At 36.7% G+C, this 20581-nt stretch overlaps 4 protein-coding genes across 8 annotated transcripts; 3 read left to right on the top strand and 1 right to left on the bottom strand.

Annotated features, from left to right (window-relative positions):
• Positions 1-6: 6 nt before the first annotated feature.
• On the top strand, positions 7-4416 carry LOC100740281 (PDZ domain-containing protein GIPC3). 2 transcript variants are annotated; one of them, XM_012380816.3, is made up of 6 exons: positions 7-416; positions 2053-2375; positions 3311-3407; positions 3529-3911; positions 3997-4078; positions 4223-4416. In XM_012380816.3, exons 2-6 carry the CDS (start codon positions 2061-2063, stop codon positions 4378-4380), a joined length of 1035 nt encoding a protein of 344 aa, XP_012236239.1. In that variant the 5' UTR covers positions 7-416; positions 2053-2060; the 3' UTR covers positions 4381-4416. The 2 variants fall into 2 exon arrangements, with proteins under 2 accessions (XP_012236239.1, XP_012236240.1); XM_012380817.3 differs by lacking the exon at positions 7-416 and adding an exon at positions 1048-1409.
• Positions 4417-4959: 543 nt separating this feature from the next.
• On the top strand, positions 4960-7402 carry LOC100740039 (probable succinyl-CoA:3-ketoacid coenzyme A transferase, mitochondrial). Its single transcript, XM_012380815.3, has 7 exons — positions 4960-5142; positions 5421-5801; positions 5877-6302; positions 6376-6484; positions 6585-6801; positions 6870-7081; positions 7142-7402. Exons 1-7 carry the CDS (start codon positions 5053-5055, stop codon positions 7330-7332), a joined length of 1626 nt encoding a protein of 541 aa, XP_012236238.1. The 5' UTR covers positions 4960-5052; the 3' UTR covers positions 7333-7402.
• An 11-nt stretch (positions 7403-7413) lies between these two features.
• LOC100740162 (ATP-binding cassette sub-family G member 5) lies at positions 7414-16295 on the bottom strand. 3 transcript variants are annotated; one of them, XM_033318684.1, is made up of 7 exons: positions 16181-16295; positions 14990-15111; positions 9632-9858; positions 8983-9558; positions 8689-8911; positions 8407-8621; positions 7414-8327 (listed from the first exon to the last, which is right to left on the bottom strand). In XM_033318684.1, the coding sequence occupies exons 3-7, from the start codon at positions 9825-9827 to the stop codon at positions 7660-7662; spliced, it is 1878 nt and encodes a 625-aa protein (XP_033174575.1). In that variant the 5' UTR covers positions 9828-9858; positions 14990-15111; positions 16181-16295; the 3' UTR covers positions 7414-7659. The 3 variants fall into 3 exon arrangements, with proteins under 3 accessions (XP_033174575.1, XP_003486398.1, XP_024220531.1); XM_003486350.4 differs by lacking the exons at positions 14990-15111; positions 16181-16295 and having other exon boundaries at positions 9632-10097; XM_024364763.2 differs by lacking the exons at positions 14990-15111; positions 16181-16295 and having other exon boundaries at positions 8407-8618; positions 9632-10097.
• On the top strand, positions 10575-19563 carry LOC100750140 (ATP-binding cassette sub-family G member 5). Of its 2 annotated transcripts, none has more exons than XM_024364762.2 (7): positions 10575-10837; positions 16276-16400; positions 16489-16985; positions 17063-17345; positions 17503-17921; positions 18001-18467; positions 18527-19563. In XM_024364762.2, the coding sequence occupies exons 2-7, from the start codon at positions 16288-16290 to the stop codon at positions 19121-19123; spliced, it is 2376 nt and encodes a 791-aa protein (XP_024220530.1). In that variant the 5' UTR covers positions 10575-10837; positions 16276-16287; the 3' UTR covers positions 19124-19563. The 2 variants fall into 2 exon arrangements, with proteins under 2 accessions (XP_024220530.1, XP_003486396.1); XM_003486348.4 differs by having other exon boundaries at positions 17416-17921; positions 18527-19562.
• Positions 19564-20581: the final 1018 nt, after the last annotated feature.

Genomic DNA, 20581 nt, shown 5'->3' with positions numbered 1-20581 from the left:
GGATAAGGGAGCTGCAGTGCGGAGGTACGCTTCTACGAGTTACGACCGTTCGCATGAAATCGCGTTTTCTTCGATTCTCTGCTGCAAAACTCTTCAATCTCAATTAAACATTCGTTTAACTTACTTGGAAGATCCCGGCGAAAGACTATCCATAAACAAGAAACTCTAAAACAAAAAGGAGGAGGAGAATGGTACTTGTAATTCACGATGAAGCACGACGATCGCGCAGTCAGTAAATCAGTGTCTTGATAACGATTACACTTGCATTGATAAAATAAAAGTAGATCATAAACCAGTAAAAAGTCAACCGTGAGACGGTACACGTCAGACATGAAGAACTTTTGTGTTTCTTTTCCACGTTGATTTCCATTTATGTCCGCACGGTAACGTCATTTTCTACTCCGTCCACAACTAAGGTAAGAGATCTTATGGCTGTTTGAAGAGGAATGTTCATTTTTAATCTTTCATGCATGAAACATGGGATACAAAATACAATTGGGTAGACTGATTCTTATATAAGTGACTAATCGAGCAAATAACACTTGAGTGAAGTTAATAATTGTGTGAACAGTAACACAAGTCAACGATCCGTTAAAGCAGTATCATCTTCCAGTGGTTCTCTTGTCTCATAGATCAGGGCCACTATCGCGTTACCACATTCTTATAGTATTCTTAATGTTGCTATCTAAAAGTTATAATCTAAAATTGTCTTGAGACCAAAAAGTTAGGAGAGTTGTTTTTTTAAAATTAATCTTCTCATACCGATTAGCGAAGTTCTTATTGACATTTGCATTGCGCTGAACGTTCACGTCATCGAGTTATGAAATTTTTTATCGCCTGAGCATTTGTTAAAACAAACAACACTTGTTTTCTCGTTATCGTTGACATTAGTCACACTTGAATAATTCTATTGAATCGCTTTTAGAAATTTCTTTTTCTTTCCTTATAAATGATTGTTGTCTTCTAATTCGTTTATTCATTACATTTTTATCCATCTTTTTACATTTTATCCATTTCTGCCATACATATACGTATTCTCCATCGTAAAATCTTGTTCATGAAAAATGTCAATAGTCAGAAGAAACTACTTAACGATGTTAATGTAATTGGTTTAAAAAGAATTATCCGGAAGAGGAGTAAAGGAGTATAAGTCATGCATACTGCATGTCAGCAGTAGACAAAAGAAAAAGAATCTTTTTGGAAAAACTGAACGCGTTAGCCTCGTCCCTTAGATACCTATTATATTCCTACACGTGTGTGCTTTACATTCATCCAGAAATTTATCGAAGTATAGTGAAGATAAATAAAAATATTATCTCGGCGATGGCTTGATTTGGGGATTACGTAATAAATATAGAAATTTTGGGGTTTGATATCTCGATTTCGATATCGCTAGGCTTCCGTAAAATGTAATTACTTGTACGTTGTATTCTTCTTAACACGTAGCTAAAATTTGAAGAAATTCTTGAGAAATTCATTTTCTCGGAGAAATACCTTAAAGTGCAATTTTAGATCAGGTATTAGATTTCGGACGTGAAAGTTGATAATACGTTATTCTATTTCGTCCCATTGGACTTACAAACTACGCGTTATACTCGGTTTAGAAATATTTTTCTTTTTTTTTGAAAATTATAGTTATTTATGTGGCCAAACGGTATTTGTAACAATTAAGACGTTTTACAACAATAACTTGATTTACGCAAAGACTAGAAACATGGAACAATAATGTAGAATATGTTAACGTATTTGCACTGTTTTATACAAAATTTTACTTATATTCTTTTGTCGGTCTGCCATTATAAAATTATAAAATATTTAACGTAAATTGGATAAAAAGATATAAAAGTAAGAAACGGAAACACTAACAAATTTTCATTGTACTTTATACAAAGATTTTAATTAAATTTCATTAATAAAGGTATGATGTAAAAATGTTGTTGTAAAAGAAAATAAAAGCAAAATTCGTTGTTCACTTAAGAGACATTAAATTCCACTTAAATCAAAGCTCTGAAGAAAAGACTCGAACAAAACAGAAATGTTCCTGTTCCACAGAAGTAAGCATGTCGTTGTTCAAGGCGCGTGCCGCCCCCAGGTCCCCTACGTCGGAGAAGGTTCTGAACGGTGGATCTCATTACCATAATCATCATAATCAACCAAATGGTAACGAGAACGATCAGGAAAGGTCTGAAGGGACTCATAATCAACAACAAAATGGTAACCAAGAGCAAAGGCGATCTTCTAAAGTACATAAGCCTCCTCTAGTCTTCTACTGTCAACTGGCTCATGGAAGTCCAACAGGATTGATATCAGGATTCAATAACGTACGAGAACTTTACCAGAAAATAGCGGATTGCTATGATATACCGATGGAAGAAGTGAGTCTCCTGTTATTTGGTTCTTTATGCTGATTGTATGATAAAAATAATTTATCTGGTACTTTAGATAATAGTAGGTGGGTTGTAAAGGAGACTTGTGTTTTGTTGCTTCTGTGTATTAATTAATAATCCATTTTTATAAGAATTTTCTGCGCGGAATTATTCAAGAATTATTTCTTGCAATTTATGACAGTGATTCCGATGGATAAATAAAAATCTTCAAATATTTATTTGAAAATGTTCTTCGTCATTTGTTGCTACTGTAGTAGAAACATAGCTCCAAAAATTCTTCCTGTGATTTATTTATTCAGTCATGGTGCACAAATAACACGGCTCTTCGTAGGGTGAATATCCCGGATACAGGAAACATCGGTTCCGGGCTGTGGCCTCTGGCCGACCTGGCGGATACCAGGGCTAAGTGTAGCTTTCCGTGTAATAACAGGTTGTAAAAGGCCAGTAGCAGCATTTATTAGCCAAGCTGGCCAAGCTGCATATGTAGTGGGTCATTCAAATCGGGGACAGTATTAAACCGACTTCTATAACACCGTTTAAGAACCCTGGTGAAAGTTAACTTGCAGTTAATCGCATTTAAGACATAATTCGCGAAACTTCTAACAATATGCAAATGATGAAAGGAATTAACCATATAGATATTAATGCAGTTAGATTTAGATTTCCATTAAAAATGACAACTATCTTTATTTTTATTCAAACTAAAATAATTTAACCTCTTTCAATTATTTTTTACTATTACTTTGTTCTTGTTTTACTTTTTGCTACATATAATGTAAAGTACTGGCATATGAAAGGAGAAACGAATGTAGTGGGGAGGAAGTTGCTTTGATGATCTGGAATAATAATAATATACCTTTGATACATCTTCCGCGTCTATCATAAAATATATAAAAATTATTATACATCTTTTATTATTTCAGATCCTCTTTTGTACGCTGAATACTCACAAAATAAAAATGAGCGAGTTGTTGGGAGGCCAGATAGGAGTAGGTGACTTTATATTTGCACACAGAAAAGGTAAAATTATAAATTTTGAATCATCGACTGTTTTATCATTGCCGAGAACAAATATTAAATTGTTTAAATATTACTTTTTGTCTAACCCCGCTTCAACTACTACTAATTTCACTTTTTTTAGGGAGACGTAAAGAGATAGAATTGGTGAAAACGAATGACTCCCTCGGATTAACCATAACCGACAACGGTACAGGGTACGCCTTCATAAAGCGCATCAAAGAAGACTCGGTAATCGATAGGATAAAAGTGATCGAGATTGGAGATCACTTGGAAAAAATCAACTCCACCAGTCTAGTTGGCAAACGTCATTTCGAAGTGGCAAAGGTGCTGAAAGAGATCCCTAAGGGAGACACATTCACGCTAAGGCTCGTGGAACCATTGAAAAATGGTTTTGCCAACATTGGTCCACGAGGTGATACGAAGAAAGGAAAAAAATCCGGTTATGGAACTGGAAAGGAAACGCTCAGGTTTAAAGCTGATGGAAGTGCACAGATTATAGAAAAGGTAATTAATTATCAATGAAAAAAGAATAAATTATAACATAGATACTTACAAAATATTCATTTCTTCTTTGGTTGTTGATTAATAGGTGGATGATGCTGCCACTATAGCCATAGAGAAGATCAATGTGATCCTAGAGAGCTTCATGGGCATCTATGACACGGAATTAGGTATATAGAACCATTCAATAACGTATTACAAATTTACAAGTGTATTACAAAGCGTGATACACTTATAAATTTTTTATTATTACAATATGTTTTAGAAATATCGTTTTTCTAAGTAATGTTTGTTGGATTTTCTTCTGTAAATAGCTACACAAATTTGGGAGCTTGCAGAGGACAAGCGCAACAGTAGTGAATTTGCAGAAGCAATCGATAATTCAGACTTAGAGGCTTTCGGATTTACGGATGACTTCGTCATTGAGTTATGGGGCGCTGTGACTGATGCCAGAGCTGGAAGACATCGATGATGTCGACGATTATGCCAATTAATAGAACCAAACAAAGAAAGAGCCAAGAGGAACCCCTTTCTATTATTAGTAGCTTAAAATTTGTGCCGTAAAAATGTGGCATGCAGATAACAATTGAATTGTAAATTAATTGTAGTAGTTAACGCTTAAAATTTGTACAATTTATATTATAAATTTATACATATTTAAAATTATACAAAATAAAATAATAAATAAACTTGAAAAAATTATATATATCTTTTATTATAAAAATAAAATAATAGGATAAATAAAGAAATCCAACGATTTGAACAAACACCGAATCATTTGGCAGTTCATTTGTATCATTTGCCAATTATAATGCTAAATAATACAGAGATAAGACAAATAAAACAGGAAGGAATAAGTAGTAGATAAGTAAAAGATAAAGCTTAAGAAATTATTACAAAATCATTTTAAATGATATGTGATATATGATAATTCCTTCCTTCAGAAATACAGAATGCTTTATCTCGTCCAAATTGTGATCTTTGCATATTCTTGTTATTTGAATCCGAGCCAATAAAAATCAACCAATGACAATCAGAGAAACATGTTATCATGTTATCTATGAAGTTAGTGTCAAATACTAGTGTACTGATTTAACGTTCTGCAAGATTTAACTTACGTTGGGAGTAAATTTTTATTTGGAAAATGATTTTTGCTATAAGTAGAGTCGGCTGTATATTTTTTCGTGCTAACACGAGATCTAAAAATAATTACAAAAATGTGAAATTGTCAAGAGTATGTAATATTAATATAAAAATATACCGACTAACCTATACAACCTGTTCATTTTTTATTAGATGATTTATATTTTTAATTGTAATATTAATTGTATTTATTGTGAAATAAATTTTGTTATAAATTTTGTGATATATTTTAATGCTAAGTAACTCTTTTAATTTCTATATATACAAAACTGCATCATTTATTCATAAAAAAGTTCATATATTTGTTATATTTATTATACTCTTCTTTTTTAAGTTAAGTAAAAATGGAATAACATTTCTCTTTGCCAGATATGCACAGTAAATTTTTCCACAAAAGCTAACATCACTCAGCTGGAGGAAGAGGTACCAAAGTTAAGATCACCGGTAGGAGATGGAAAGGTATTCAAAAGTGTGGACGAAGCTATATCGGACATGCCAGATGGGGCTAAGCTTCTGGTTGGTGGATTTGGACTTTGTGGAATTCCTGAAAACTTAATTGCAGCAGTGTTGAAACGAGGTACCAAAGATTTAACTGTTGTTTCAAATAATGCAGGAGTCGAAGACTTTGGATTAGGTATACTTTTAAAAGAATGTAGGATTAAGAGAATGATTGCTTCCTATGTTGGTGAAAACCATGAATTTGAGAAACAGTACCTCAGTGGTAAATTGGAAGTTGAATTAACTCCACAGGTAAATATTAGTAATAAAAAAATTTTCAATTAAATTACAACAAAAAAATTACGCAATAATACTTCCAATATATAGGGTACACTGGCAGAACGTATTCGAGCAGGAGGAGCTGGTATTCCAGCCTTCTACACTCCCACAGCATGTGGAACGATAATTGAAGAAGGTAACGTCATTGTGAAATATGATGAAAATGGGAATGCAGAAATATCTGGAGAGCCAAGGGATGTAGCACAGTTCAATGGAAAAAACTATGTCTTGGAAACTGCTATCACAGGAGATTTTGCTCTTATAAAGGCTTGGAAAGCAGACAAAGCTGGAAATTTAGTTTTTCGAAAAACAGCCAGGAATTTCAACCCAGTGATGTGTAAAGCAGCTAAAATTGCTATTGCGGAAGTAGAAGAAATTGTAGAAACTGGTCAATTGGACCCCGATCACGTTCATTTACCTGGAATTTTTGTGGACAGGATCGTCAAAGGCCCATCATACGAGAAACGCGTGGAAGTGCGTACATATTCTTGTCAATATAAATATTTCAATAATTTGAAAAATTACTAAAACTTTTTGTCTCTATTAGAAACGATATACGAAGCAAAATATGAAACCCAAAAAAGTAACACCAGCAAGTAAAGCAAGAGATAGAATTATCAGACGAGCTGCGCTCGAATTCAAAGACGGCATGTATGGTGAGGGATTTAAAAAATTACAAATATTTTCAATTAAAACACTTAAATAAGTTTAAAAAGTTTCTTTCTGAAAAACCTTTACTAAATACACTTCTTATAGCTAATCTGGGAATTGGAATACCCATGCTGGCTTGCAATTACATTCCCAAAAATATAAAAGTAACATTGCAATCTGAGAATGGTATTCTTGGCATGGGTCCATTCCCAGACGAATCAGAACTTGATCCAGACTTAATAAACGCTGGGAAAGAAACAGTTACAGTCGTTCCAGGAGCCTCTTTCTTCAGCAGCGACGAAAGTTTCGCAATGATTCGAGGGTACTTATAGAAAAGATTGAATATTAAATAGTTTTTTGGTAAAAGATAGTACATTTGAATTTTTTCAGGGGTCACGTCAATTTGACGATGCTCGGTGGAATGCAGGTATCAGAGAATGGAGATCTGGCTAACTGGATGATTCCAGGAACTATGGTGAAAGGAATGGGAGGTGCAATGGATTTGGTTTCTGCAGAAAGCACAAAAGTGGTGGTTACTATGGAACATAAAGCTAGAGATGGAAGTCCAAAGATTGTGAAAAATTGCACCTTGCCTGTCACAGGTAATTTTTACATTTTAATTCTTTGTAAGATAGAAATAGTTACTCATCTTTTAATTCCAGGTCAACAATGTGTAGACTTAATAATCACGGATATGGCTGTATTTGAAGTAGTCCATGGAGAAGGATTGAAATTGATTGAAATTGCACCAAACATTGATGTCAGTGATATTATTAGCTCCACAGGTTGTGAATTTTCGGTGGCTGACGATCTTAAAGAAATGGGACAAGTGGATTTGGAAGATTGTCAGTAAATACAAGTTCCTACACATTTTTAATTATAAAAAATGAATATGAAAAAAGTTTGCTTCGTCTAAATTCCAACAAAACGAAAATAATACTTAAAATTCTTATTTTCTAATTGTAAAATTACAAAGTCATACCTTTATCTCTAAGAACTGTAAAGTTTAGTTATAAATGTAATATAAGTGCGCTGTTTCATGCAATATAGTATTTAGTTTTCAACGCGGGTAATGTAATTTTGTAATATATATTCTAAGGCTAAGGAAATAATAAATTCCAAAAAGAGAACAAGCTCTGCTTTTATATTTCTATCGGTCAAAGACCTACAATTAAAGAAATTACTCTCTAAATTTGGCTTTTACTTTCGCTGGAAGTGGTAATAAATACAGAACACTGTTTAATATACTCAGTCCAACAGCAAAAGCCAGAGAAATTAATAAGTTTAAGTCAACATTCAATACTTCTGAAATATTTTCGCCTTCACGGGTGAAGCGTTCTATTAAATACGATCTCCCATCTGGATATCTGCACAGCTCTGGTATCCCAGGACACGTGAAGCTTTCATTATAATGCAAATTTAAAAATGTAGGCACATCAATGGCTAATTGATTTAGAGCCAATGATGCGTACCTAGCAGGTAATGCAGTGGAGACTGCAGCAAGCCAATAAGGCAAGCCTTTCAGACTTCTGATGGCTCCAGATGCAATTACCAGAGACACCAGTGTCATGTATAACACCATTATTGCACCTGTAATGGGTCTACCAACCACCATGAACACTGCAACAGTTATTTGTTCTGCTGCCACATAACTGGCCCATAAAACACCACAGGCATAAGCCCAGGTAGACAAATCTAACTCTAAAATAGGTGTCAGGATACCAATGGTGATCATGGTAGACACAAAACTTAATGGCAAGCTTAGTAATGCATATGCGGTCAAGAACATAGCTCCACCATATAGACCTTCTCTTTTTTCTTGATAGTATCTAGCCCTATATCCTGGAACTTATTAATTAATAGACGTTACATAATAATAGTATATCTATTAGGTTGCCTGAGAAGAGATTGGTCTACATGCACTTACAGAGGAGAGCTGTGCATGCTATTCCAGCAACATAGAACAGAGTTACTACATTGAAGACAAGACCACTTGTTTGTAGAAATATTCTGGATTGCACAGGAGTCGAATGCGAATACAAAATACTCATTAAAGCTATTGAGAATGGTAACAATAATAGTCTAGCAGCAAAGTGTCCTAAGCCAGATTTATTGAAGGCAAATGTCGTTGCCAGACTTCTTCTAAAACGTAAAAGCTATAGTAGTACTATTATTTTAGGAGATAGCGTGCATTTGTAAAAATACATACAAATAAAGGGCAAACAAAGTGGAGAAACATCCTGGTTTAATTCCACGCCCTAAACCTTTATGCATTATTCCTAAAGATGTATCTTTAATATTGGGTGGCACTTGGGGCGCCTCTTTCATGTAAATAACACCCTCGGCTTTGAACTTTTCAACCAGAACGGATATCTGCTGGTTAGATTCTAAGAAACGATCTCTTGAGCGACGATCGACAGTTGATAAACACACTAAAGTCACCATTATCACTACTTAATTAAACAATTATTTAATTATTTTATTCCTATAGATACATACTTACAGTAATACATCAAAGGATTTTCGAGTTCAGGACATGGGAAACCGATATAAGTGAAATAGTCCAACATACTTCTAGTTGGCCCCGAATAGACAACTGCTCCCAAACATAAGAGAGTCACGCGACTCACGAAAGGTAGCACATCCGATCTAGGAGTTTCCATCGTTAGAACAACGATAGATCCTCTTCTGGTTGCGTAAGACCAGAGCATAGACACAATTAAATACGTGTTTAAGGGATCAGTATCCCATGTGGGCTCGTCCAGAAGTAACAACGTAGGATCTTTGGCCAATTGTACGCCCAACATTAATCTTCTGTATTCTGGCTTCGTCAGATCATTTACCGATCTATTTGCAACTTGAGACAAAGCCAGATCGGCTAAAGTTTGTCGAACTCTGGCTTCCCTGTTGTTTAAATTGGCAAGCCATGTGGCATAGGTCAGTGTCTGTCGAACTGTTAGACTAGGTAATAGATGACACCTGTGTGCAACATATCCACCATGTCGTCTAAACAATTCTGGAGTTAATAAATTGTTATTTAGGCTGACTCTACCCCTAGTTTCTCCCTCCGCCCTTCCAGCTAAAAGACAAGAAATTTCCGGATGGTTTCTAAGACCTAATTAATTACATTTGCACTTAAGTCGTTATCTTACCGATAACATCGAGCAAAGCTCTCTTTCCAGATCCCTTGGAGCCCAAAATCGCTAACACCTCGCCACCGTGAACTCGGGCGGACACATCTCTCAATACAGCAGTAGGTTCCGACTTACTCAAACAACTTCCTTCAATAACCACAGCAGTGGAATGAAACACATTGGTGATATCAAGAGTACAATCCGATGGGATCATCCTGGATCTTTCTGAATTATTTCATAACGACCTTTTGGAGAAGACAAACTTTGTTTCTACTCGACTCGATGGTATACTACAAATCTCGAAGATGAAGTTTTGTTAGAACGGTGAAACAATAGTTCTTCCAGTAAAATAGTATTTGGTCACGGAGATTGCACTCCAGGAAAGCACGTAGAATGGACAAAACGATGTATAAACTGGCACTGCGGCTAGAGAAGTGAACATCGCATGTAAAACGTAACCATCGGTAGGGATACCTGGCTGGGAGTTGGCTTCACGAGGTGAATGTCTCCTCTGAGACGAGTTTGGTGGGAGGAAGGTAGCATCAGTGGTAGCTCAAGGGTGTACTTGCTAATTTCAATCCCCAGTTCCCTTCCCAGTCTCCAGAATTACACACAAAAGAAAAATCTTCTCTCAAATAACTTTATCTGTAACTACGGATCTTTAACAAGCATTCACAACTTTATATATGGAATTTTATCCTAATCGAAAGTAGATTTAAACATCTTTTCAATTATAGTAAATCATCCCTAAATGCTTTGTAGATACTGATAATAATGGAACGTAATTGCAAATAAAAAAAGAGGCAGAAATAATATTCAGTCAGTTTCATACTGATGTACTTAGAAGTCAGGGGTCAGATTTTTGGTAGGTACGCCATTGCGAACTTGAAAGACCAACAAGGAAGGAAGGGAATACAGAGAGGGGGTTTCGTTGGAGGTTCGGAAGGCAAGTCTGTCAGAAGGCAGCGTTTAGAAAAGGCTTCTCGGCGTTGGACATACCGATGCCATTGCGGTATCGCGATCACGGATCGGGTGATGCGTTCGCGGGCTCCGTCGTGCGATTCCTGAGCTGACGAACATAGTGTTTGTCTTTAAAATTCCCGTTCAAAGTTATCAGGAGGAACCAGACGAAAAAGAGGAGACCAGGAGCAATCGGCGGAATGGAGAAGCAGCATCACCTTGACTCAACCAGGCTCGCTTGAAAGCTCATCCTGAATACCGGTGGTGAGTCATTGTCATGAAGAATCTCCGGGAACGTATCAGGTTTCGTGGCACGCGCAATTCCTGACGTTCACGTGCCTCCTTCTCGCACATGAACACTATTTTTGCAGAAAAAATCATGAAACAATTACCTATTGTTTGTTTGTTGTCCCTCCGCGTAAAAATAATAATAGAGAGAACCATGAATCATGGGTAGTTGCAACATTTTTTACTCAAGTAGCCCAAGATGCTATTACGACAGAGGAGAAGTCATATATGATCGAATTCTTGTTAGACACGGAAAAAAGGGAAAATATAAACGGTTGGCACAATCCCGTGACCAGTCATGGTTCAACGACTGGGAACCTGATTTTGCATAATGAGAAAGGTTTACCTGGTACCGGTGAAAGCCGCAGATTAGGAACTATTTTTCTTAAAGAAAATTATTTTTTATCTATCCGTGAATTTTTTTTTAAATCAGTCGCTTACGAAACACTGGGAGGCTCTGCCTAGCGAAGAAAAGGAACTCAAGGAGCGTGGTTAATATTCCGTGGCCATACTTTCTTTCTAATGATTTTCATTTCACTGTCGATGCTTTCACTAGCTTGATAATGCTGTCATAATGGTTTGAAGAATGACATGATAAGTTATCTTAAATATTAACTGTTAATTACCCTATTTACGTCCTTGTGAATGCATTTTTTAATTGTCATAATTTTTAATGGCTGAAAACAAAGTTGAGAGTATGGATAGAATGAAGTTTGAGCTGAATCAGCCACGGTTTTTCGCGATGGCTTTATGGGGATGGAAGATACTTTGAACTGCTTGGTGACGACGCTACTATCGGGAGATTTCAATGAGCGCACAAGACATGTACTTCTGCACTTTTCCACGTGCCATGGACGGCACTCTGGCTGATTTGCAATGTTAATTAAGCCTCTCTCACGGCAGACAGGCGTACCCCCATAGAATATTGAAAAACGCGGCAGCACTGACCTCGGTGTACGCCTCCATAAAGCGTTTCTTACTCCATCGCGTGGCTCAATGGCGGAACGAATACAAATAATCGAATTCTTCGGAAGTGAACATAAGATATTAAAAAAGACTGGTGTAGAATTTTTATTAGTCTTTTTGTTCACGAAAGTATATAATGAAAATAAAAAATGGCAAATGAATTGCTAGACCACCTCATTTTGACACCTTCTTTCATTCAGGGAATCAAATAAAATGCTAAAATAATTCTTAAATAAAATTGCTAAAGGAATTCTTCTTGAATCAATAAGAAAATTTTTGAACCGCATTCTTTAAATATTCCCATATGAAATATTTTATGCGATAAAAAAGCGTACTTAGCCACCAGAATCTAATTTCAGTTCCAAAGCATGCTGGTACTTTTATCGTTTCTGATGACATTAGTGTCAAGGTTCGTTCCCTGATCGATGCACTAATTCATCTGATAATTCGGTGGACTTTCTACAGTTTGTTGCACGTGGTATCCAGGCCACACTTTATTAAGACACACTCTCTGTCACGTGTATACGAGATCGAGAGGCACGATCGTAGAAATCAGTGCGTGGGACAATCTCACAGCCAGCGGAAGAGATTTCGAAACCAGAGTATCGTTTCCCTAAACTATCCAAGTCGACCAGGCTACTGGAAAACGTTCATAGACTGCAAAAAGGAGTGTGCATATCAGTTACGTGTGTCATTGGATAATGTAACGATCTAATAACATCTTCATTGGAAAATAGATTGAAATATAAGAAATTGTTCTTATGAGAAATTAGACATTAAAGAAGAATACCATTATAATGGAAAACAAATTAAATTATAGTAATTGGGAAAGAAGAAATCACACTTATTAGATATCAAGTAACGAGGAAGTAATTAATCCTTCGTCATAAAGTGTTCCCTCTCTCGAGTTTCACCGTAGTAAGAACCGCTTGTTAGCCTAGTCTCCCATAATCCTCTAAATCTATGGGAACACAAACAAGGTGACAAGGACTGAAACTGGCAATACACTCATTTAAAAAAAAGAAAAGGAAATAATGGAGAAGGAGCAACAGAGAAGAATGTTATCAGCTCATCAAGTTACATACACGCTCATGATAGATAATCCATTTAACGTGGTCGCTCTGCTGGCACACAACTATCGCTTTTCATCACGAAAGCCTAATGCCCAGTGGATTGAAAAGTGAATTTGCATGTAGTTCAGTGGTTGACGGTGAAAATCACCGAGCCGTCGAACATGTATTAATTAAGTATCACCTTCCACACGGGACTAGGATTATACTCTACTGAACCTGAGATATGTCGACGCTTTTCACTAAGTGTAACCAGAAACTTTTGTATCTAGAGGAAACAGGAATAAAAAAGAAAATATATGGCGGCCAGTTTGATACAACTGTTGCAGAAACGGGATATGCAAATGAACAGTTAACTCGAATACAAGATAGTTATCTGGCTCTAAAAAAAAGCTTGTACGCGACGTTACGTAAATCGTAGGGTAACATTACGGTCGATGATCGCAACTTACTGGTTCATTATACATTAGCCAAGGAGAAATCTATACGAATATTAATTCGTCGGGGAATTTCTAGTTGTGTCCTGGGAATGATTAAACAAGTGACAGGTGGCAAATGGCTTTCCATACGGGTACACGTATCTGTTTTTAAACGATGGAACTGGAATATTCAAAGAATTATCATCGCATAATCCTATTTTATAAAAATTTAATCGGTGGTGTCATGCAAAATAAACCGAAGAATTTAGAAATTCAATTTGATTTATGGAAATCCTAGTTTGATTCCTTCGGAGGGTTCTATAGGTAGATGATGAAGCAGAGCAGCTGGACGGCTATGGAGAGCGATGATTAGCAGTGGAAATAACGTAGAATCTTGGCTACCTTCGGCCATACCGTTACTCGATGACGAGTAAAAATCTCAGCTGATGTCGAAGACGTGGGGAGAACAGTTTCGTGGGTAAAGAAGATCCATTACCCAATAATAATCATCTGCTTGCTAGCCTTTAATTTGAACGATCATCAACAATTTTCATGTAATGTTAAAATCTATTAAGAAACTGTTCATCTGTAAATACCTGCAAAGAAAGAAAGAGAACAAACTGATCAGACTGGCTAGGTCATAGAAAAATAACAGAGAAACGTCTTTTGTTTGAGGAAGCTGCACAAAAGATGCTCGGTTTCGTTCAAACACACGGCAAGTGAGTCAACATCTAACGGGAAACCAATTGGCAGTCGAAAAAAATGTCATCATGGCATCTGACGTGGACCAATGCCGTTTGCATGAACCACCCGATATAAAAGAACGTTATCTCAGACTGCTATTTTATTGCACCTATTAATCCTTATTACTCGATCTTCCAAACGATTTGTTAGGCTCTGTTGATTCATTAGAGTATTTAGAATAATGTCATCATTAAACTGCGGATTTTATGCAAATTTATATCTTCATAGATAGGATCAAAAACGTAGGGGCTATACAGACATGTGATTTACCTAGTAAACTTTGGATATTTTGTTTCCGCATTGCGCCATGTGCATTCTATGCATTTTTGTATCTTTAAATTTCTTATAATTGCATACAAATCCGCAATCTAATTATTATTCTGAGTTATAATTCACAGTGTCTAAATTCTTTATAAACGAGTAATTTGAAAAATTTGTGAAAATGGATTATTATAAGAAATAAGAATATATGATATAAAGTAGTAAGTGTAGGCTCTAGCTACCACTTTAATAAGTTTGATCAAATAATGGAATAAACTATTATTTCACTAATCTCAATTCAATATTTATGACATAGGGAATATCATCTTATCAATTTTTAACGAGAATCAATGATATACGATGCTATTTGAAAAATATTTCAATTCGAAATTCCGACACGGGATACAATTTTACCAAAAATTTCAATAACAATTCTGTGTTAACGAGTAACCAATGAAATTTATAATAAATAAAAAAATGCTTAATATGAAATTTTTATCCCTGATATAATTGTTTAACTTCGAGGATACTACATATGTTTTCACATTCATCACGAGGTACACCGTTAAGAGGAATGTCGGGGGAGCTTCTCTTCGCCACGTGTGCCGACGCAATGAGCATAATTACGCGAATATACAAGAGTAAATGGCACTCTGGCGTATACTCACTGGAAATGTGAAGCGATGTATCTTCGTGAAATCGGCACTAGTCGTTCCATAAATATTCTACGAGCTCGCTTTACGATACCCGGCGACGTTCTGAGGTCAGGACGGCACGTGTTCCACTATGCCTGAAAGAAAATTTAATGAGAGAGGGAATTAAACTATGCATTATTGAATTTGATACTCATAACGTTAATCATCTCGATTAAAAAGGGAGCGATCGAATAAATTGAAAACGTTTTATTAATTTGGTAACGGTTTGATGGTAAGAACTTGTAGCGATGTCTAAAATGGCAAAAAGTAAGACGATTAACGGTCAGATGCGCGCAACTGCTCCAGGAGTCACTCCACCATGTAATGATTTTGCGTGATCTAGCATCTAATAAATATTATAGCATTTGGATAATGCGACCGAGTAACATCTTTATGAATTATCATTGGTTTCATAAATAACTCTTGTCTGCGTGGAATTCTACTTGTTATAAAAAAATTAAACAGAACTTGAATGAAAACTTTCGAGTAATCAAGCATAATAAATGAAGTACCTTGAAACTTATCCACAAGCTAATAGGAACTTATAATAGTTATTGTTATTAAATATGTTTCAATATTGATAAGATAACTAAAATGAGAAATTCAGTTTTGATAAAAAAATATTCAAATAAAGAGGAAATAATATTGATGAATAACCAGCTATAATAAACATGAATGTGATCGATGGTGTTCTTGTCATGCGTTTTGGTACGGATTCCAGTTCCTTTCCTTTCAGTGTAGTACCGAAGGCCAAGAGGTGAACAATTTCGAGCCTTCAGTGGCGAGCAATTTCAAAGGCGCGCCGATTATTCGCACGGTGTGCACGCATGCTTATGGAATGCCATAGTGCTCTCAACTCCGTTCAAATGCATTTATCACCATTCATGTGGAACAATTTATATGTTATATTTCCTGCATTAAATTCCCTGCTATTTGCTAAAATACTCCAGTTCGTATTTTCATTCAAATATTGTTTTAGTGATTTACCTATGTCTTTCTAAATAAGATAGGGAAGATAAATAAATAAAAAGTAAAACAATGCGAAGTTCTTAATTACAATAGTTCAAACTACCTCGAATTTACTGTAATTACGAAAAATGTCAAGTTCTTTTGACTAGACCAGAGAACAATTAACATTGACCGAGCAAGGTACAAAAAACTAACCAAAATCGTTCACGCATTTCCGAGAAGTTCTATCGAAGCTGCGAACTTGATGCAATCCATCATGCGTTTCATCTAGTCTCGCTTGAACTGTTCAGATACCACAAAGCATGGGTTCGGAAGCGTGGGAGCTGGAACGGAGGTACTCAGTGCCTGGGGCATTGGATACCAGAGGCCTGGAGCCTCCAGCTAGCGAGGATCTTCACGCCTGGTCTATCTACAGGTGATTATTTCTCCAACTTCGCTTTCAATCTTCAATCTTAAAAAAAGAAAAGAAAAAAAGTGTCATAATCAGTATATAATTCTTCTAGGCAAAACTTGAACTCCGATTTCACCGATTCGGCACTTGGATCAGCTGAAAAGTCTCCTCTTCCCTATGGGAACTTCCAATTAAGAGATTCCACAGTGCAGAGTATTCTCAGACACCCTAGATACGGTCCAAAGAGTCCTCTGGCCAGCAATTCGTACACATATCTAAAGTTTGGTCTGCCAAGGGTTCTGCCTCCTAGTTCCAGGAACAGAGATGGATCTAGCGGTTACGATTCCAGCGAAGAAGGTCGTAGGGTGTCTCACGCGGGAACTTCCGCACACGGGACCTCCGCTATGAGATCTGCCAGGAGCGACCCCGATTTCAGACACGTTCACATTGTTCCTAGGGAACATGCACACTCTCAATTGACGGTTTCAAGGGAGAATCCTAGGTTAAGGAGTGTCAGTGAAGCGAATCTTCTTCATGGAGGTGTTCGAATGAATAGGAGGCACAGTATTGCGCCTATAGATCCAGGGTATGGTGTCCACGAGTCCAGAGGTGAGCAGTGCTTTTTCTCATCTACCATATCTTATCTTCAGCTTCCGTTATAACTAAACAGAAAAATTAATTTTCAGGACATGGAATCTTGGGTCCAGAGAGTTATACATTACCTCTGAGGCCTGTACCATGTCTTCAACATCCTCATCTTCAGTTACGAGGAGTAGAGGCTTCAGGATCCGATGGTTTGCCTCTTTTACGAGGAATCACTTTGGAGGTAGGAGCTACTGAGGTGTTGGCCATTATGGCTACTACGGAGAAAGAAGGAAAACAAATCGTGGAAACTGTCGCCGGAAGGAAGAGAATTAAGAGAGGAGATATTTTGCTCAATGGAAGATCCGTGTCCTATAGAACCTTAAGGTATAATTCATATTTGTTCGAAAATTATTTTAAGCCGAAAATTGTACATTAGTAAAATTACAAATTCCAGGTCTCGAGTTGCTTATTTGTCCACGGAAAATAGTCTAAGCCCAGGTCTAACTGCTCAGCAGACGCTAAGCTTTTATATGCTTCTTAGAGGAGGTCCAAATACTTCCAAACTGGAAGCCGAAGCCATCCTCCAGGAACTCGGTTTAGAGGCGACCAAACATTGTCTCGTGAACTCGTTGACGACCTCCGAAGCAAAAAGACTGGCCCTCGCGTGTCGTTTGTTACAAGACTCGCATATTCTTGCGTTGGACAGGCCAACGCATGGTTTGGATATTTTCGACGCCTTCTTCATGGTAGAATACTTGAGACAGTGGGCTGGAAGAGGACAAAGATTAGTAGTATTGACGTTGCACCCGCCTACTTATGAGATACTGACAATGGTCTCGAGGGTTGCGCTTACTTCCGGCGGAAGAATCATGTACTCCGGTCCCAGGAGGGATATGTTGCCATATTTCGCCCTTGCAGAGTTCCCGTGTCCTCCATTTAAGAATCCTTCTGACTACTATCGTACGTGATTTTTATACTAACATTCGATGATCTATGTATACAAAATTATTTTGAAATTTATAGCAATTCCCTATTCCAGTTGATTTAGTTACACTGGATGATCTGTCTGCGGAAGCCATGTTGGAATCCTCTCAAAGGATAGACCACCTGGCCGAGCTTGCAAGGACTAGACTGCCAGGATTAAGTGATCCTGGACCACCTGGAGCACTTCCTCCTTCCATTTCCAGTCCCAATGTATTTTCACAGATTTATGCGTTGCTTCTGAGGACTCTAATCTACAGTCAACCATGGACACTGACTAGATTACTCAGGAAAATCGTCATCTCTGCCTCTTTGAGTATTTTACTTGGTGCAATATTCTGGGATGTATCTGGCGACTCAAATTTATATCTCAGAGACCGAGTTGGGTTTCACTATGCCAGCTTGGGAATTTTCTTCTGGCCATTAACCTTAATAGCCATCTGCGAAGTAGCTGACTGCAGGTCGAACGTGGAAAGAGATATCAAGGATGGTTTATATGGAAGATTTGTGTATATTTTAATGGAGGTAAATGTTCAAAAACAGTAGTATACGATCGTTCATTTTATTAAATGGATTTCTTTCAGCTCCTCTGTGGAGTAGTGTCCTGGTGCGTAGTCTACCTGATCTACTTAGCACCAGGCTACGCCATGTCCGGACTTCACCTGGTCCCGGATGACAATCTGACTTCCTTATGGAATTATCTCGGAATCGGTTTACTGTATTTAATACTGCAACATTTAATCTGTATATTATTTGCTCACACTTGCAAGTGGACGTACTTGGCTTCCTTGTTTGCTGGAATTGTGATTGGAGAGATGACATTAGCTGGAGGAGTGACCTTGCATTTGGAGAACTTGCCAGGCTGGTATCAAAAGATCAGTCCAATGCAGTGGTCTCTGTCCCTATTGTTACCTCCGCTTCATCAAACAGAAGTTATGAATAAATTGACCAATTGTAAGCCAAAACAAATTCAGAGGCAGGATATCATAGTTCAAGCTGCCTGTGAACCGCCCGATGGTGCTCTGGCATTATACGAGATTGCACTGCATAAATTCAATGTAAGAGGAGAACTGTGGCTGGGAATAGGAATAACTATCGTCAGTGTTTTAGTTATACTAGTATTCCTGTGCATTCGATATACTACTCCCAAGAGACTTAGGAGTGCACCAAACAAGCCATAAAGTGCAACTACTCAATGACTGAATAAATATCATCATTCTTACATAAATGTATTTTATTAATATTAACAAATAGCAGAGTATTCTTTTAACGTTGCGCTGCTATCAGTACAATAATAGGTATCAGTAAGGAATATAATTATTCACTTCATCATCAAATACATATATTTTATACTATGTCATGCTCACAGGCTTTGATCGTTGTCTATATTATTGCGACTTTTTAAAACAATAGGCTTTAGAAACTCGCAAAATAGACTTGAGCCAGGAAATTCGAAAGCCTAATAAACCGATACATCTTGCAGTCTCTCCTCCAAATGCTTTAAAATAATCTGTATGTACTTCGTAACGCTATAATCAAATCAACCGAGAAAATCTTCATAAAATAAAAAAGAAAAAATTAATTAAAACTCTAGCCTGATTTGATTAATTCCTATTATTTGAATTTCCATTTTCCTTCATTTTCAAATTTTAAATATCTACGCTGAAAATAATGCACTAATATGGAGAATGAGCTCGGTCGGTTGTTACATGGAAACTTGATCACGAGCTCCATCTACAACTTTGAGAATATCGGCCAAGTTCGATCGATAAGTATAATTTTTATTTTATTAAAAATTATTTTCAAAACTCACGGCTATCACTAATTTACCATCCAAATTATTTCCAGATAATTGTAGAATAATTTACTAACAGGAATATTTCAGAAATCGACAAACAATATCTTTCGGGTCAAATTATCTAAAAGCAATTCTTCAAATTTATCATCAATAAACATTTAGACAGCCAAAGTCGATATTCCATCCCAGACGAATATATCTAATGTATATTCCAAACTCGGTCCCGGAAGAAAATAGTCAACATTTACTAATTAGTTAAATCGAACTAAATTTATCGAACCGCTCATGTAATAGACTTATCTTCCCTCATTGATTATTTTCCATTCAGCTTAAACTCTTATCGCGATGATTCTTATTCTCTCTCCTTATCGAAGTCAATAAAGATATCTCAGATATCACAAGTGTTTGACTCTGCAATTGACTTCGCGAGCGGAGGAGACGGATGACGTTTATCTTCGAACGCCAGATACGCGTTATATTGTACTTTCTATGTATCGTATGTATATAATACGAAAATTTAATATTTCCCAACAATTCTCCAATTTGATCAATCCCACGCATTTTATAGATCACATAAAATTTCTATCTAATGAGTTAATTAGTCTGCGATATTCCAGTTATCACATAGATCTGTATGTAACAATTAAAATACACTTTTTTACTTCTTATAATAATGTCGACATATCCCGAGCACCCTGCGCGAGTTTCGAGGGTCGCCGGTTCGTTCACCGAATTAGTACAAATTGGCAGCAGGGCAATCGTCGTAAATGCCGACTTCCGCCGATGAAAGTAATTAACTAGTGGTTGTAAGTCGGGTGAGCAGAATTCCAGGAAAAAGCGT

The sequence above is a fragment of the Bombus impatiens genome, unplaced genomic scaffold (genome assembly GCF_000188095.3).
Source record: "Bombus impatiens unplaced genomic scaffold, BIMP_2.2 scf_0107, whole genome shotgun sequence".
Lineage (NCBI taxonomy): Eukaryota > Metazoa > Arthropoda > Insecta > Hymenoptera > Apidae > Bombus > Bombus impatiens.
Note: the sequence above shows the minus strand (reverse complement) of the source record. Positions and strands in the feature narration are given on the sequence as shown.

Bases quoted from the DNA above. Each gene is read 5' to 3' on its own strand.
- LOC100740281 (XM_012380816.3), top strand. From the start codon at position 2,061: ATGTCGTTGTTCAAGGCGCGTGCCGCCCCCAGGTCCCCTACGTCGGAG. The intron at 3,408-3,528 runs GTAAAATTATAA...CACTTTTTTTAG, and splicing joins TATATTTGCACACAGAAAAG to GGAGACGTAAAGAGATAGAA. The intron at 4,079-4,222 runs GTATATAGAACC...TTCTGTAAATAG, and splicing joins CATCTATGACACGGAATTAG to CTACACAAATTTGGGAGCTT.
- LOC100740039 (XM_012380815.3), top strand. From the start codon at position 5,053: ATGATTTTTGCTATAAGTAGAGTCGGCTGTATATTTTTTCGTGCTAAC. The intron at 5,143-5,420 runs GTATGTAATATT...TCTCTTTGCCAG, and splicing joins AAAATGTGAAATTGTCAAGA to ATATGCACAGTAAATTTTTC. The intron at 6,485-6,584 runs GTGAGGGATTTA...CACTTCTTATAG, and splicing joins ATTCAAAGACGGCATGTATG to CTAATCTGGGAATTGGAATA.
- LOC100740162 (XM_033318684.1), bottom strand. From the start codon at position 9,827: ATGATCCCATCGGATTGTACTCTTGATATCACCAATGTGTTTCATTCC. The intron at 9,559-9,631 runs GTAAGATAACGA...CTTGTCTTTTAG, and splicing joins AGCTTTGCTCGATGTTATCG to CTGGAAGGGCGGAGGGAGAA. The intron at 8,622-8,688 runs GTATGTATTTTT...TTTACGTTTTAG, and splicing joins ACTTTGTTTGCCCTTTATTT to AAGAAGTCTGGCAACGACAT.
- LOC100750140 (XM_003486348.4), top strand. From the start codon at position 16,288: ATGGGTTCGGAAGCGTGGGAGCTGGAACGGAGGTACTCAGTGCCTGGG. The intron at 16,986-17,062 runs GTGAGCAGTGCT...ATTAATTTTCAG, and splicing joins TGGTGTCCACGAGTCCAGAG to GACATGGAATCTTGGGTCCA. The intron at 17,922-18,000 runs GTACGTGATTTT...TCCCTATTCCAG, and splicing joins GAATCCTTCTGACTACTATC to TTGATTTAGTTACACTGGAT.